Source organism: Strix uralensis, chromosome 15 (assembly GCF_047716275.1).
Source record: "Strix uralensis isolate ZFMK-TIS-50842 chromosome 15, bStrUra1, whole genome shotgun sequence".
Taxonomy (NCBI): domain Eukaryota; kingdom Metazoa; phylum Chordata; class Aves; order Strigiformes; family Strigidae; genus Strix; species Strix uralensis.
The window spans coordinates 772,491-790,519 of NC_133986.1; the positions used below are offsets into that span (position 1 = coordinate 772,491).

At 39.9% G+C, this 18,029-nt stretch overlaps 1 protein-coding gene across 2 annotated transcripts; it reads right to left on the reverse strand.

The window, feature by feature from the left end:
- Positions 1 to 1,946: 1,946 nt before the first annotated feature.
- On the reverse strand, positions 1,947 to 15,104 carry RNF141 (ring finger protein 141). Of its 2 annotated transcripts, XM_074884282.1 has the most exons (7): positions 14,985 to 15,061; positions 13,261 to 13,415; positions 12,472 to 12,671; positions 10,889 to 10,997; positions 9,722 to 9,903; positions 6,437 to 6,544; positions 1,947 to 4,759 (listed from the first exon to the last, which is right to left on the reverse strand). In XM_074884282.1, the coding sequence occupies exons 3-7, from the start codon at positions 12,654 to 12,656 to the stop codon at positions 4,609 to 4,611; spliced, it is 735 nt and encodes a 244-aa protein (XP_074740383.1). In that variant the 5' UTR covers positions 12,657 to 12,671; positions 13,261 to 13,415; positions 14,985 to 15,061; the 3' UTR covers positions 1,947 to 4,608. The 2 variants fall into 2 exon arrangements, with proteins under 2 accessions (XP_074740383.1, XP_074740382.1); XM_074884281.1 differs by lacking the exon at positions 13,261 to 13,415 and having other exon boundaries at positions 14,985 to 15,104.
- Positions 15,105 to 18,029: the final 2,925 nt, after the last annotated feature.

Here is an 18,029-nt window from a genome sequence, read left to right on the forward strand (position 1 = left end):
ACACAGTTAACTAGCTCTCCGTAAATTACAGGTTCAAATGTCTGTGAGAGGAAAACAGAACAACTCCCTAGGGTTTAAGGGCAACCCAGAATGCTCTATCACTCACCTGACAAGCGAGAGCTCTCACCCTCGAGGACTGCTCAGAGCAGCGTCCAGACCCAAGTCACCTCAAGGAGTTTCCTCGGGCAGCATCCTGACCCAAGGGGAGAGTCCTCGACCACAGTGTGCAGCTCCAGGGGCCGAGCTCAAAATGGCTCCGCCAGGGGACTCCACTGATACCCAGGTGAATCTGACCTGTAGTCAATAGCAGCTCCCATTGGCCAAAGGCCCCAATTACCACGAGGCCCTGAGAACAAAGGCAGCCAGGAGCTGCTACACTTCAGCAGCCAAGAAGCTGCTTTCATTGGGCGGATGCACCTGCCACACATAGTTAGGTCAATGAGGCAAGCAATAGGTAAGCAATCATCTGCTAATTAAGGACAGACAATCTGTGTTGTCAGACCCCTCACAGACACAACATTCACTGGAACTCGGCAAGCTCACAGCAAAGACATTACCTGGCGATCACATGCTGCCCTTACTGGGCAAGAGCACTGTCCCATTCAGAGTACTTTCAGCTACACACAGCAACAGAATAATGCTCGTCTTTAGAGTAAGCTGCTGTATGATAAATTCTGGGCCTTAGAACCACACATCTGAAGAAATGAAAAGTAAAAAAAATCATTTCGAAATTACTATTTTTTAAGACACACAAGAAAGCAGACTTCCATTCACCCATTTAAAAGAGATGAGGATAAAACCTTATGTTATCTTCAAGAATGGTTTAACAACAGAAAAACAAAATAATTCCTTACTGTAATATTAGTCACAATATAATTACTTCCATTACAGAGCATGTGTATTTAGTGGATACAAAATTAAAGAATTGTATATATGCAGTGTCAAGAATTAAGGCCAGACAGGTTAACATACAGCTCCCACTTACATCAAGCATCTTTAAGGCTCCCTGAGGAGGCTACTGTTCCAGGAGCCTGCGGGACACAAAGCACAGAGAACCATAGCCAAGATGTTCCTTCTAAAAATAATGCATTTGGCACATACAGCTACACAGGGGTGGAATTTAACAGTTCACTTCAAACCTATGGCACAGAGATCTCACTGGTTGCCTTGTTTCCAGAGCTGGAATGAGTATGGATTAGAAAAGCTTTATAATTCTATATGGAATTCTCTCTGAAGGAAAGATACCTAAGTTAAACATGCCATTTCCCACTAAAAAAAGAAACACCTTACATTAATATGGTGTCTAAACTTGAAACCTAGTAAATATAAACATTTGTTAATTCCTCAAGTACACCTGCCCCCTGCTGTGTCTGACAACTGCTAAGTCTTCCAACTTTAATTCCCTGATCTGTTAATGAATTCCTCTCCCGTTTCTCACTTGGTTTCAAAAGATCCAAACAGATAAACCAAGTAACTAGACAGAGGAAACACCTACATTAATTATGTAATTCAATGCTTACTGAAAACCAGGGAAAATCTGAGAAGGAATACTCCAAACCTTAGCATTCTTAAGCTTTAAAGTACTGTCAGAAATGCAATGAAATAACTTGGGAAAAAAGTAAATCACACTTGTCTGGGAAAAAAAATAAATCCTTTCCCCAAACATGCTCCTCGATACTGTCCTTCTAAGAAGTTGTTTGTTTCATTTTTCCCATCACTGCATAATGTTCCAATGTATTTGTTTTGACCAAAAAAAAAAAAAAAAAGAATCAGAGTGAGTCTTTTTTGCAGAGCTGCATTTAAGATACCTCGTTAACATCACATCTGACTCATAATGGCATACTTTTAACCACACCACCTGTACAATGGCATTGCGTTCAGATTAAAATCCAGTTTTCAGATTTTTGTGGTATTAAAGCCAAGACATTCCTTAATCTTAAAAGAACTTTGACATTTCTTCCAAAGTAACTTTATTGCACAATTCATACACAAAGTTTAATATGCTGGAATGTCCTTAGCTATTAATACAATCTATAGTGTTTAAATCACAATTTCACATTAAACCTGTAAGAAATCTGCACTGAACACAAGAAAGTTTAGTTTCTTCTAATGCCCCCCACCAACAGCTATTCACAGTAATTCACATATTCAAGGTCTAGCTTCTGGAACCCATTGACATCTCCCTGCCAATGGGATTCCTTTTCCAAAATTGTTTGCTAAATGTAGCACTTCAGCCTAGGTAGTACCAACCAGTACTAAATTACTAGTTTTTCAGTATTAATGTACCTATTATCCCATATAACATCCAGTACATGTATTTTACAAGGCACACATTACAGTACCTATATCACAGCAGTATGAATTACAGCAACTTAATTTTAAAAAGCTGTACAGAATACAAAGTTTACTTTTTCACTATTTAAATAATTTTTGCATTAGTTTATATTGTAATTGCAAGTGTCATTATGCTGCAATTAACAACCTGTTTGCATCATTACAAAATTACATTTTAAGAAGTTCATGTAAGTTCTCAGCAGAAAGGCAACTTATAAAATCTCAGTTCAGAAGTATAATTCTTGAAACACTTGAAAAATAAAGTTAGCTTGAAGCCTTAATTTAGATGCTCTTTCTGTTCCAGTGATATAAAAAGTTTAAGAAATTCAAAGGTTAAAGTTCTGAACATGGACTAATGCAAGCTGAAAAAGCAAAAGGAAACTAAACTGGTATGTGATTAGGAATATTTGCAAATATTTTAGTGGAAAACCCCTGACCATTAGTAATTTTCAGCCCAAGTAACAACTATATGCAACCAAACAGTCCATACATTTTTCTGAATAGTATCTCATTGATATCAAAGGATTAACAAAGGGAAAAAATTAGTTCTAAGCTATATACATTCATAAATGGATTTTTCAATAGTTAAATTACAGATTTACACACTAAGCCACAGTGGCTTTTAGATGATACACACAAGAAGGGTACGTTGCTTATCTGTCTTATAAATTTGACAACTGTGCTATACGCCAAGCTCAAATGGGTGCCATATGCTGTGCATATTCCTTAACAAAGAGAAGTATAATAGAGAAATTCCCAAGATCTGGTCCCCAACATAATTAAAATATTTTGAAGCCAATTAAGAAAAAACAAAATGTGTATACCTAGATATGCACAGGCCTTTCAGTTCAGAACCTGTCTGTGAGAAAAGGCCTTATAGCATCACCGAATTTTACCAAGTATGGTAATTAAAAATGCACTCTTACAGTAAGCAAGATTTATGCTGATACTCCCTCAAATGCTACACTTGAGTGTTTCTCACTCAATAGCCTCATGTTAAAAGAGTAGTATTTGTTAATATATATTAAAAAAAAATCATTAATTAATTCTCTACAATAGCAGTTGATTTCCATAACACTCTTTATGCAAAAGGGGCTTAAGATAGGTTTCCTAACAATTTATTTTAGTCTGTCTAAAGCCAGCTCTTCAAAGATTTTACTCTGCTAGACATAGAAATACACTGTGGCACTCCAGGTGTAATATCCCTTTTCCCAAGTTGTCACATGCTCATCTCACTGCAAGCAACATTATTATTAAAGTAGAAGTTTCTCCCTGCTACATAAAAGCATATTGCACTTGTAGGTATAAAGCACAGCACCCCTACTTAGATTATCAGCTTATAACTCTTAGTATACCTTATAACTCTGATTTCATCACTTCAAAAACTCAAGAGAAGCAGATAAAACCACAGCATCAGACTAAACTACACCTTAACTCCTAATTCAAATTAAGTCATTTTCTTCAGACGTGCCTAATGTTTAAAAATAATTCTGGCTGTTCTTGATCAAGAAACTATAAACCGATTTACTTTTTTTTTAATATTGTGTATGAAACTGTTTAATGTCTCCAAGCTAATAAGACTGTGATAAATATATTTTAAAAAATATTCTAAGAGAAAATCTTGTTAGAAGAATAAAGGGAGTGCACAAGTACACTTACAGAGCTGCCTACACTCTCCAAAACAGATTTAAAATACTTAATACTAAAATTTGTAACAGATCAGATTGAAATCAGTACCTATAAACACTAAAAGCAGCAATAACTGGCTACTGAAGAACCGGCAGTGGGACATCTTCAAGTTTCAGCAGTAAAATTTCAAATTAATAACCACTAGTGCTAACGCATCATCTTTATTCACATTTGTCATGAAACTAAGAGGGAGTGCTTTTAAGGATAAGAACTGTGAAGTCAAACCATCGGACATGGTTCATCTTCTGTAGCAGTACACTGGGATGTGCCAACAGCAGTTAGCAGTTGTAGTTGTGCTGTTATAAATTGCTTCATCTAGTAGTTGAACTGTTAATTACTATCAAAAGTTGTTGTTAAACTTTGTTAATGATCAAAGAGTTTACTGAAAATACAGATTAATAATTAAGACTGCACACACATACACTGGCTCATACAACCTGTGGTTTTAAAAAAGCAGCGTAGATTCACAGCAGCCAAGAAGAAAAGTAAAAGACTGTGGAAGAACGGCAACGAGAGGTAAAAAAACAGACGTTCGTGGAAACAAAAGCTTCAAGTGCTTCTCTGTTATCAGCTTGGTGGCCAGTATCAGGGTCTGTGAGGCTGGCCCACCTCATCTACCATGTTAAGTATGTAAGTGGCGATATCATCTTCTGTGGGTGCATCTGAGACCACCCAAGAATCACCTGCCCCACTCACTTGCCGACGGCAGACAGGACAGCTTCTGTGACGATCGCTCCTGTCAGGAAGCCAGAGAAATTAGTATTTTTCATTGATGGTCTCTTCCTGGCCAAAAAAAGCCAGAAGAGCTCCCAAACAAACAAATTAAAAAACCCCAAACAGAACAACCCAGTGAGAACTTCCAAGAATGATCAGGTTAACTGGATTAGACCTCCTATGTATTTTTTTAAAAACAACTTCTTTGTGAGGAAGATTGGCCAACAATTCTGAATGTGGTAAGTTTGGAGTCACGTTCCTCATTACCAAGTTTGCTTAGGTTAAACAGAATGCATCTAGCTACCTGACCAGAATTTTAAATGGAAATCTACGGTCTAAATTAATTCTTCCTATCTTTAGATATTCAGCCAAGGTACTTGAGAACCCAGTCCCCGTAAGCTTCCTATATAAAGAGAAAAAGAAACCCTCTTCCTGGGTCATTCAGCCCACTGAAGTTTAGAATTGGTCCCTTCCCCCTCCACCGACTAACTCTGGGGTCCAAACAATTACGCTTCTGAGCTGGGAGCCTCTGTTATATGCTTCGGTTAATAAGAGGTGAACCTTAAAAACTGAGTATCAGAAAAAAGAACGGTATAACTGGAGCTTAGTTAAGAGTTCAGCTGATTCATTACCCAAAGTAGAATAAAATCTGCTCTCCACCACAGTCACTAAACTAAGTCCTGTATTGCTGATAGATGTTACAATATTTTCCCAGAAAAGAGATGACTAGTTACACTCTGAGATCCAGTGATTTTTACTACACTTTTCCTTGTGGAAGCATGGTATTATAAGAGTAATTTCCTTGCTAAGCCTTTGAAAAAGCCACAAAACAAATTCTTATGCACAAATTATGTGACTTAAATGCATAATCATTTGCATAAAATAGTCAAAAAAAGCCTTTAACAGAGTATCTGTACCACCTAATAATGCTAGACTGCCAGAACACTTGCCTAATCCTTATAGGTCTTCTGCACGGTCAGAGATGAGCTACACTTCTCCACAAAGCAATTTTTCTGTTTTCCAACAACTGGTGTATCAGACAGATGCAGAAGCTGAAAAGCTGTTCAGTTTACTATGAAGCTGAACATATACTCCAAGATACACGTTATACATAAATTTGAAGGCGTTGCTATTGAGAAAAAAATCTTTTCCTCGAAAAGTCTGATATATTTAAATGAGTAAACTGTATACTATTCATTTCAAGTGAAATCATAATACATGGAAAAAAATCCCTCTGATAGTTATTTCCCAAATAAGTGATAAGACAGTCCAAATTGCCTTCGTACTTACAGTCTTACAAACTATTGATTTTTTCCTTAAAAAGCTTTTAATGAGATTTTGTGAAGCATAACATGCCAGCATCAGCATATACTGTCTTCTCTAGTTTTCGAGCAAGAATACAATGATTTAATTTTACAAGAATAAAAAGAGATAAATTACAAAGCAAACGCTGAAAAGCACTTTCACTTCTCTTCTTTCAAAATTAAATTCTTCATAAGATGTTTACAAATTCTGAAATCCTTTCCTTCTGCTGCAGTCTGATTTTACTCATGTATCTATGTATCATAGGTACATTAACTTGCAAATACCTTCAGCCATTAAATTATATGGGAACTAAGGAATCTGTCAGACCAAACCAAAACATGTCAGATAACCAGTACATACTATAAAATAATGAATATCCTTTAATATGTATTACCATTTATCAATGCATTTCTGGCAGAAACTGTGAGCACACGGCAAGATTAAATCAGCACGCCCATCCATGCAGATGCAACACTCCTCTTCATCTGTCAACTGCTTAACCCTGCAGAAAAGAAGACAGTATTTTCTCCCAGATAACCAGTAAGTTTTATATTTGTGCCCTAGTAGTAACTACACTAGTTACCACATTTTTCATAAGAATTAGTGATGGACATAAAGGAACACCTGTGCTTATCTGCAAGGAACACGTAATTTTGTGAATGGACTAGACGCATCATCCCGGCCTATGTCAGCAGGCACAACCTCAAGCTACCAACAAACAGCAGTAAGTGAACTAAACTAAGTTAGAATATGCATTTACTTTTTTGTGTCATGTGGTGCTTTTGGTGTTGCAAAGGGTTATGCAAATCCTTTTTCATACCAACAAGGAAGTGTGAGAAGTTGTAGCTGTTACACACCACAAGACTGGGCAAAAGAACAGAAACACTGCTGACATTAAAGACAAGAGAAGAATCTGCCTTCTTTCCACACAGTGGCAGGCTGAGCTATTTCATAATGAACTTTGTCAACTTCCTGTGTACTGGCTTATATCCTACATAAAAACATGCGTGTTGAGAGGATCACTACTAGAATGAGTGTTCACTTTCACATGCCATCAAAATGCCAAGAGCTAAACTGCTCATTAGATTGAAAAGGCTGGTTTTAGCTTGCAATACATTCCTCATGATTCTTCCCTCAAATCAGGACTCTCTCTCAAGTTGACTGTTACCATGGCTTTTCCAGATAAGCTTCCAGGTGTTCGTCTGTGTGCGTAAGTTTAAAAACTAGGTCACTCCTCAGGACAGACATTTTCATTTTCTCTGTCTTCATTCTTTTTTTCCCAAATAATAGATATCTGTATCTAAAGTTCCTAACAGTAGTAACTCAAATATTTGCGTTATCAAGACTTCTCAAGCATGAAAAGATGTAGAGAATCCTCAGCTTTCACTGACCTAACTAGACATGTAAAGTTCCCTAATTTTACAGCCATGGCTCACTTCCAAGACAGCTAAGTATATGTTCTGAAATTTTTAGGTTTTCCAAAAATCCTGATTTGGGGATCCCCTCTGTGACTTGGGGCACAGAGGTAGCATTCTAGAACGAATGGCATTTCAGGAGAGACAGCCCACCTGAACAGCTACTGACCAGACTGCTTTTGCTGAGGTATCTTGGGAGCTTGTCAAACACAGACTCATTTTTTAACTGTACAGATTAGCCAGCTAATGGACAGCAATTAACAAAATAAAACCAACTTTTGTTTTATTCTTCAGTAGGTTTTCTTTTCACTTAGCTTTTTGAGAAATTAGAAGGCTAGGAGATTTTTCTGCATAATTACAGATGGTGATTCGCAAACTGTGAGGACAACAGTTTCCAAAAAACCTGGCTTTTGATTAGCTCACTATGTGCTTTGGACTTGCCCCCTTTCATTTTCCTCTCCCATGGAACTCTAACCTTTGATAAAACTTCAATTTTTGAGATTTGCTGGTGTATACACAAGCAATTATATTTAAAAAGGATGCCCTACTTATAAAGTTTCTGGAACCTAAGGTTTAGCCATAGGACTAAGTTCCTGAAGAAACGGTAAAATGCAAGAATGACAAACTAAGGAAATGTTTGTCTCTTCATTATCAGAAAGGACAAACAACTTATGGATATTTTGGAATGCACCAAATAGGAAGTGGATGATCTAGAAAAACGGGGTATTATTCCAGTGGAAGAAGTTAAGATAAGAAGAAGAAGAATGAAACAGATAATATTTGCTATTTTTGGACAGTGACAGCTAGCTCTTGCAGAGCTGAAAAATGTCTAAAGCTTAGAATAATTTGGGCAAATGGGAGAATATAACAGAAAAACAGAAGATTTCCTCAGTGTAAAATACTTGAAGGTGCTTCAGCTTGTATTTTCCTTAATGACTTGAAAAACTTGGATAAGATACAAGCTCACTAAATTCCAGCATGTTACCAGCATATTAGAAAAGTATACTCTTTTGTTGTTATTTGTCTAATAATACCTCAAGCAATGAACTTTACAAACACAAAGGATGCTCATCATCCCCATCTCAAAGTCTGAAAATTGAAAAAGAAACTCTCCTAGGAAACCTTACATCAACTCACTGACTTTAGCAATATATGAACTTGTTTTGCAGAAGCATCTGCGTTTGTTAGGTTTGGTTGTTTGAAGTAAAAGGCCATTTCCAGATATACGTGTGTTCTAGTATGACCATGTATCTTTGAGAAAGAGCAGAAAATACGCTTTCCCAAACATGTTTTGCTACCTAATTCTAGCATTTTAATAACTCAGAACAGCCAGCAATTTAAGATTATTTGTTCCCCCCAAAACCAGGAAATTAAATGAAAAAACCACATTCTGCAATCCACTGACTTAGAAAAAACAGTGGGCTCTATCTGTGGAATGACAACACAGCCGACCCCCTTCTCTTTCTCACAGCTGGAAAGTGACATTCTGAAGACAGTTAACTACCTCAGCAACTTGTTTTGTTAAAATAACTGGCTATCAGCTCTTCACTGGTTGATACAGAGAACCATACCACTTTTTCTTATAAAACCTATCTCTACCTCACTAAAACTGAGTTAGAACTCTGAACTAATTCAGAAAGTTAAAAGTAAGGAATTACTGGTAGCAACATTTCCACACAGGGAAGGGTGACAAGCTTCTTGCTGTTAGATTCAGTTTGAACTGAAGTTATTGCAGGTGTTGACCTCAGTCTTTTGTTTTTCCTCTAGTTAACAAAGCAGGATGTCAACATGTGTGAGACAGTTCACATTTTTCCAGTCTTACAAGTTAAATTATTACTATAATTGATGAGCTTCTAGTGGCAACAGATGGGAACTTTCACATGCCAAAATGTAAAAGAGGAAGAGAAAGTTTAAGTGGAACAATAACAAAATCCGTTTAAACAAACACTGTCAAAACCCCTAGATTTGTAGCTGCAGCTGATTCCATTTCCTTATTCAGGAGATTCAACATATACCTTTATATAGATTTTATTAGAACTGATTATGATTTTATATTAGAACTGATCACTGAAACAACCGCTCTGAAGCTAAGATATGGTAGCACCAAGAGAATTAGAGCTCTTTATGTTTGTGATGATACAAAGTCTGCATCTGCCAAGAGCCTGCGGTTTTGATCCTTACGTGTTTGTAATTCAGGTTTTACACACAACTTCCAAAGTATTTATGTTGTAATTGTGGTCAGAAGCTAGAATGTATCAAAATACCTTCCCATCCACAAGCTGGCCTGACAAGATGACACAGACGTCAAATTCTCAGCAGCTTCTTCAGAAGTACCACTCTGTGCAAGAACTCCTGCTGCTTGACTGGTGATGTCTTTATAAAGTTGAATGAACTGATACAAGTTCAAGATTCTGGAAGTTTCCACGATGCCACTTGTTTTATTTATCTTAAGATATAAGAATTGTTTACAATTACATCTCAGATTTTTATTTGACATTGCTCAAAATTCTTTTAATGCACTGCAATTCTCATGGCAGTAGCCACCTTCCCAAGTGTCCATCACTATGTCAGCAAATTGCAGCCTGCTTCAGTAAGAGTTAGGACCTGCAAACACAGCTGTTTCATCATGATGAATACATTTTTAGGGCAAGACAATTACCATCACTACTCAAATGAATTAAGTTGTGAGTAGGGACCTAATGCCTAAAAAATGGGCTAAACTTAGAACAAAGAACAGAAAAAATAGTAATTTCATATTTGAACCTAAAACAGCCTACAATGATGGCTGCCTTAATGAAAACTTACAGCAAACAGAAAATTACAAACTGTTAGTTTCAAACAAAGTTTGAGAGTTGGCTTGAGTGAAGCTGCCTGTTAAAGTTGCTGAGTGGGTTCAGGACCGTTGAAGGATGTTACTTGAGAGGATACAGAGAGGAAAAATCTCCTGATTAAGAAGAGCAAACTTACTAAGTTTTGTCATGGTCTTCAAACTAAGTTAAACATTTAACTTTTACGTTGGTTTTCTAAGGAATCAGGATATATATGGTTACACTAGCTCAACTAATAATGCTTGGAATTGCTGACTAAATTCTACTACTACCAATCTATGTAGTTCTGTGTGTTGTACTATTTGATTGCCATGACTCGACCTCACAAATCATCTGAATTCATAACTAATGGGCTGTAAGCGCTCCATTGGAAGAGATCATTCCTTTAAACTTCATTACGAAAATGTTTTTGTTAACCTGCTTTTTGCAGAAACTTAGAATTTAGACGTCATTTATCTCATATAGTATCCATGAATACATCATCTGTATCAAAATATATACTCAAAGTATTTGTAGCAGGTGTTGGATTTTACCAGTAAAAGTGACAGTCCTCAAATATCTGTACACAAAACCCCATCAAATTAAAATTTTCAACAATCTTACTTTAGTACATATTATCCGAACGACCACCTTCCAGAAAGCAGAAGAATCAGAACCAGGCTGCACTTCAAATAACAGATGTTTGTCTTGTCCAGAAGCCAATTTTGCAGTACTGAAAAAAAGAAACTATCAGTTTTACATCATGTGCTAGACATGCAAAGATCAGCAACCTCAGCCACTGTGGTATTATTTATTGTTCACCTATGTACTCTTCATTCTTAAAGAGATTTTATCAATATTGCCTGGAGACATGAAATGAAAGAATAATGACCTTCTTAGCATATCATTAAGTATAAATTACACAGTCCATTTCACTTTAAATTGCACAGTAAATTTCAGAAAATTATGTGCAAGTCTTTTGATCCAGTATCAGCAAGAAAGTGTCCTTTATAGACATTTTAATTTATATATACTTTCACTATTTATTGCAGTAATCATACAATCTTGTGGTCCAATCTAAAAAGGTTATTTCCTTACCACATATGTAAGAAAAGCATGCAAGTACCAACACATGCCGCTGAGGTGTGTTTTTGTTGATATATATTAATAATGAAGCAGTCAGGTGAAAGCTTCAGGTGACCCTGAGATCTTTGTTTATTTTTTTTAATGGAACACAGACACAAAGGTCTATTCTGTAAGAATCAAAACAAACTATGTTACATTCAGGCTGAACTGTAAAGAAATAAAAAAAGCCTTGAATAACAATATTTTGGAGTTAATTATACTGTGTTATGCTCAGATTCTCAGGCATAGAGAACATAATGTTCTTCAAAATCTATTTATGTGTCTACCCAGAAGACAGTTATCTGTTCTTGAAGGTCACTCTACAAGACAATTTCTAAACTGAATACAAATGAACATTAAACATCAAAGGCTACCAAAAGTCACATGCTACAAAGCCCCTTTTCAGCACGTACGTTTCCACTTCGTACCATTTTATACTACAAATACTGGGTAAAAATGACAATTCTGCTTTTTTGTTCATTTCTTTTTACCATCAATGTATCAGTCAAACAAAAGGCAGGTTATGAAAAATCGTAATTACTTATGCAGCCTTTTGTTTGGGATTATCTTGGTCCCTGGTGTCAGATAGTAAGGCACATCTCTAATGAGGGACAACACTGCCCATCCACAGAGGCAGGAGAGACGGTCACAGACAGTTCTGCCTCAGGTGCTGCCTTCCTCACAGAGCTGTGCTGTCTCTGTAGGGCTCGTACTGCTACTTCCTCCCAAAAGCGATAGGGAGAGAGAAAGCAGCATTGCATCTTTAGGTGGCTGGTGGAGGCGAGAACAGTGAGGGAGACAGTTAATGCTAACAAAAAGATACTGCTAAAAGTCTATCTCTTGTGAACTTCTAAGAGAGAAGCAACACTTGCTGGAAGAAGAGTATTGGAGAAAAGCGAATTTAAGGAGGAGAACTGGCTTTGGTTTTGAAGTGTAATTACAACCATTGTAGCAACTTTAAGAACTGAAGGAAACGTTTCAAAACTGGATGGCCAGTTCTGGCTTAGCCAGCACAGGAGACTATATTGCATACAAGTTCTCTGTAAAACATGAAAAAAAGAACAAAACAAAGTAAGGCTTACACATCGTTAAGTTCAGCTACTCTTCCCAGAAACTCTTCATAGGTTAGGAAACCACTTTCTTGAACCAAAGAGGCATGCTTTGCTACCTTTTCTGGCAACTTGTTAATTACAGTTTGTGTGTGGTTTGAAATCTGTTGACCCATAGTGAAGCTCTTCACCTCAATTCCGTAGAAAGAAGTTCTCATTCACTTGTAGAGTCTCTGATAAAGATATTTTAGAGAGTTACATTTGTGTGTTTTATGAATGGCTACTCCCTCATTTCTTTTAGTGTAAGAGTTTAGCTACCCACTAACCAGTCTAATTATTCTACAGTAACTCAACCTGAACAGTCAAATCAGAAAGAAAGCAGAACACTTAGAAGAGACTGGAATATGGCATTAACAACTGAAGAAAAATATATTATTCTGTTTATAGCAATATTTATATTAAGTAATTTTTTCATACAGATTTTTCACCTCCTCCAACACACACATATAAATATGTCCAACGGAATGGGAAAGAAAATCTTAAGACAACAATGGTAATTTAGACAATCTTTGTTTTTCCTAAATATTTGTGCACACAGAAGTCAAAAGGTCTACAAATAGCATATCAATGTTGTAATGGTTTAGCCCCTGCCGGGGTCTGAGACCATGCGGCCGCTGCCCCTCCCCCACAAAGGGAGTGAAATACAAAGCCCCGATCTGAGATAAGGACAGGTTTAATACAGCAGTGCAATAGCAACACAACAAACAACAACAATAACAATAAGAATAACAGTAATAACAATGCACAGGGCAAAATATCTACCAATAGAGCAGTGAGAGAAAACCCGGCTGCGCCAACCCCACGCGACCACCGATTCTTCCCGCGCTGAGCGCCTGGACATGACTGGACATGACGTCAGCATGGCATATGAATAACCGGGCTAGAGCTTCCTCCCACACTGCTGGGGAAACTTAACCCTATCCGGGTTAAACCAGGACAAATGTGTATACACAGACAAGACATTAAGCGTTAGCTTTCTGACATCAGACTGACATTGGCAGATCAAAAGAACTCTTACAGCACTCTTAAACTGGTAAGCCAAGGAATCCACATCAGTATAAACCCCTTTAGAAATCTCCCTATCTGCACAAAACGCTCTACTTTAGGATGTATTGCAGAACTGACTTGCTCAAACCTCTCTAACTTATTTCACCTTTCCTTTACACTTGTATCTTTTTCTCCAAAAGCCTGCATAAGGATCTACCCTATGCCTTCTGATTCTGAGTCTTTATTCATTCCCTCCCCTTGATCCCTCTCACTTGACATTCCCCTAGAATTTCTCTTTGGTCTTTTGTCTTGAAATACCAGAGGCATGCAGATTGTTTTTGTCACTTGCAATGCAAACCAGTAGTTTCACACCCTTCTAAGACTTCTAAAGATAGAGGTCTGCAACAGCAAGCTAATTGCAGAATATCAACCTTAAGTATGGAGCAGTGGGATACTATGTGCATTACAAACACCTTATAAGAGACATCACAGAAACCCAGAACTTCATCCTGCACGTACGTATAGCTGCACTTGGGCGTGAAACTCCAGGAACATGGTCTACAGCTGTCAAAATCTTGCCACGGTGTAAGAAAAACACAGCACACAAAGTGAGTTTGTATCAGACCATTCTATGAATTATTCTGGTATTTCACACAAGAGAACACATTTCTAATTTAATGTTCGAATTTTGACCAATTTCTATTCTCAGATGGATGTGTTCCCACTCAAGGCACTTTTCTCCTTCCAAATTCCCCTGCAATCATCCCCTCTTCCGCTGCCTAGCCCTGGCGTTTGCCGAGCTCGCACCCAGCGGGTACACAGAACCACAACTTCTCTGCGGTATAACCTTCTGCCCCTCAAGTACAGCCCATCCCACATCTTCCAGTTTCTGTGTCCCCTCTAGCTGAAGCGCAGTATTCCTGAGGAAACAAAGCGCCGTGTGTGAGCACTGAACTCCTAACGTAAGACTGCGCCGCACAAAAGTTTGGACCAACCCCCCTGCAAAGATGCCTGCACAAGTGCTTCTTTTCGCGTGTTCCTCCCGATCAGAAACGCGTAGAGCCGCAGGCGGACAGGCCGGCCGCACCACCAGCCTCCCCCTTCCCAGTCTCTCCAGGAGGAGCCGCCAGCCCCCGCCGGCCCGGGCAGGGCCGCCGCCTTCCCCCGACGCCCTGCCCGTTCCCAACGGCCGGGCTCGGCCCAGGCCACGCGCACCAGCCCGGCTGCGTCACGCCCGGCGCGGCGGGGCGGGGTCCAGCCCCCCCGGCCGTTTCCCCGGGGCCCGCCGTGCCCCCCCCCGCCCCGGGGTAACCGCCGCCCGGCCCTTCCCGCCCCGACGGCCGCGAGCCCGGCTCAGCGCGGCGGCCGGGCCTGGCCCGGGGCTCCCGCACCCAACGGCCTCCCCTGGGCCCGGGCCTCGCCCCCCCCCCCTCAGGGCGCCGTGACTGCGGGCGGCGCGCCAGCCCGCCGCGGACCGAGGGCCCCGGCGGCCGCCTCACCCCTGCGGCCCCGCATCCTGCTCGCCGCCGCCCGCCGGGCACCGGGGCGAGGCCGCTCCCCCGCGCGCCCCGGCTGTGGGGAGCGGCGCAGGCGCAGTGGCGGCGGCGGCTCTCGGCGCGGGTCGGTGACGTCAGCGCGCGTCTCGCGCTGTTGCCAGGACACGGCGAACGCCGGGCCCGCCCCGCAGGGCCCCCCCGCACGGCCGGGCCGGGGCCGGGGCCGGGGCCGCCGCCAGCCTTCCTCGCCGCCCGCCACGCAGCGCGGCCCGGCGCCGCCCCCCGCCGGGGGCAGGAGGACCCGTTGCACACGGGGGAGCCGGCGATGGCGTTACCGTCGAGCTGAGTGGGCCCCGCCTCAACATCCTTTCTGTTCGGCAGCAGAAAGGGTGCGGGGAGTTTCCCTTGGAGAGGAATCCTGCAATGGCTCGGCCGGGCCTTGCTGCGCCCTCAGCACCTGCCAGCCCAGTGCTGCACAGCCCTGGGTTCCCGGCGTCCGAGGGGACACGACACTTCTACTATCCTCCCTTTTCTGTTCGCTCTAAGAAATAGCAGTTTCAATACTTCATGGAGTCCGGGTGCCTGCCCTGGTGGAATCATCACAGGCCAGCAACTGCTGGTGGAAAACACCCCCCTCAACCTGCCCCGACAGCCGGGCTGGGGCAGGAGAGCACCCCGATCGGCGGGCAGGCTGCGGGAGCTGGATGTGTGTGCCAGAAGTCATTGCTCTTTTTACGAAAAAACTCCGACACCCATGAATGATAACAAGGCATTTAGGAACAGAAATCCTAGAACATCCTCTCGGTCATCTGCATCCTGATGCTTCAAGGTTTAATTCTAGAGTTGTGGGTTGTTTTTTTTTTTTTTAATTTAAAGAGGAGGAGTAGTACTTCCCCTTCCTGCCCACTTCTGTTCACACACAGACACACGTATTTCCCACGATAAAGGCTGCCCTGTAATCCAGGCAGGGATTGGGCTGGACTGGGAACCTGGCTGTATTTCCTGCAGGCCAACCACCCCCTTTGCCTAAGGTCAGCAAACATCTGTAGCCTCAGTGTGGGAATCTGAGTAGTGTTACTGTCAAATGACTAATACAAACTGATCTCCTCCTAAGGTGGAATTAATTATTTACCCAAGATACTTGAGCATAATGCAATTTCTGAGACATCAAGGAAATTCATAGCTGTTGAGAATGTCCCATAAGAAAAAGCACAACACTTGAGTAAAGTCAAAAACATAATAATTTCTCTTAAGTTTCTGCTACTACCAGTTAAACGTTTGGGTTTTTTACACTTTCTATCTAGAACTTAAATAAAAGTTTCCTGTTTGTTTTGTAATGGTACATCCCTTGCAACTCTATTAAACAATGAGCAAGAACATTTTGTACTTTCTAATTCAAATGTGACGGAGCTGTACTCATTACATACAGCCAATATCAAATACAGTACTTGTTGAATAGTACTTATAGCTAGCTTTTATTACATACAGAACAGCGTAACAGGCTCCTTTTAGTCTTTGTAGTGTTGGCATAAATTGTGTAATGGAAAGGAGAGGCAGATCAAACTAGGCATTGGCCAGGTGTCAGTGCAAAGGTCAGGATGAAACCTATCAGAGTTTTTAAGGTACACGATAAAACAAGATATTTACAGGCTAAGGCAATATCTCATTATTTCAGCTAGTACAGATATTTTAGAAAGTAAACACTTAAGGATGGGAAAAAAAGCCCTTATTTAGATCTAAACCAGAAGTAACAAACTTCCAGCTGGAGTGGAACTAGAGAACAATTTTCTGAATTTCTTTAGGTGTGAATGAGACAATCTGAGAGAAAAGGAAGTTGATACCTGTGGAATGGAGGTAATATTAGTAGAAGAATAAGAGAAGTGATATAGATAAATATCTCTTGGTGGCAAGGAAAAAAATACAGAAACAGGTAATTTCTAATCTCTAAAACACAGATAAGAGAGGTGAAAGGGAAATTGTAATATCACAAAAAAGTCCAAAATTACCTGGAATCCACTAGTATTGCCTGTGTCCTTAAGCTCCTTTGCTATTCTGACACCGTCATGACAAGTGTTGGCTGTGGCCCTTCCTGATGGCCTTATTTCTGCTGTCTACTCTCACTGCTCCCATGGCACAGAGTGCTTTCATTCAGGTTGCCAGGAGAGATACATGGCTTTACTGCAGTATTTTGCAAGGAGAGGAATTACTTAACTGAGTGGGAAGGCTGTATCTAGTGCTTTCCTCCGTTGCACATTTTTCTGCTGAAATTCTGTTGATGGACATCTGAAATTAGCGGTTTTTAGAGCTGTACTCAATCACAGTCTTTCTGCAGTAGTATAGCTTTAATGGCAGTGGTAGACTGTGTATCCAGACTCGGAGCCATGAAATATTTCTGAGCTATCAAAAAAAAGAGAGAGAGAGAAAACAAAAAACAACACAGGAAATCTCTAAGTATGCTATTAGCAATACACTATAACTCACTATCTAGTGGAATATATAACCACTGGGCAATTTTTAAATTCCTGTGAATCAAAAACATGAAAGGTCATAACCAAGTACCCTACACTGTAGAATACACAATATATGTGAGCAGTTCTATTGCTATTTTATTTAAGACTATGTTTTTTCAGCTGTTTGATCTAAAAAGAAACTTCTTTGCCATAATAACCTCCTTCACATGTAAAAATAAGTTATCCAAATGATTTATTCAAGAAAATATTTGATAATTTGTTAGTAATGTTCTTTTATAACAACTAATTACTTCTGTAACATTAATGATAACATCATTATATGAGCTTTTTACTGAGAGACAGCTTTCATGAGAATAAATTGTCCAGACAAACATATCTACCATACTTCATTTTTTACGAAGCACTGTAAACATCCCATACCACTCGAGGTCTCTATTATGAAAGCCACACCTAAATATACACAAAAGATCTTAAATATAACTGTTGTGATGCAGTTCAAGGTGGGTTTTTTTTCCCCCATCAAATATCTGATGCAGAACAATACAGCTTTTAATAAATAAACCAGTAAATTATGATA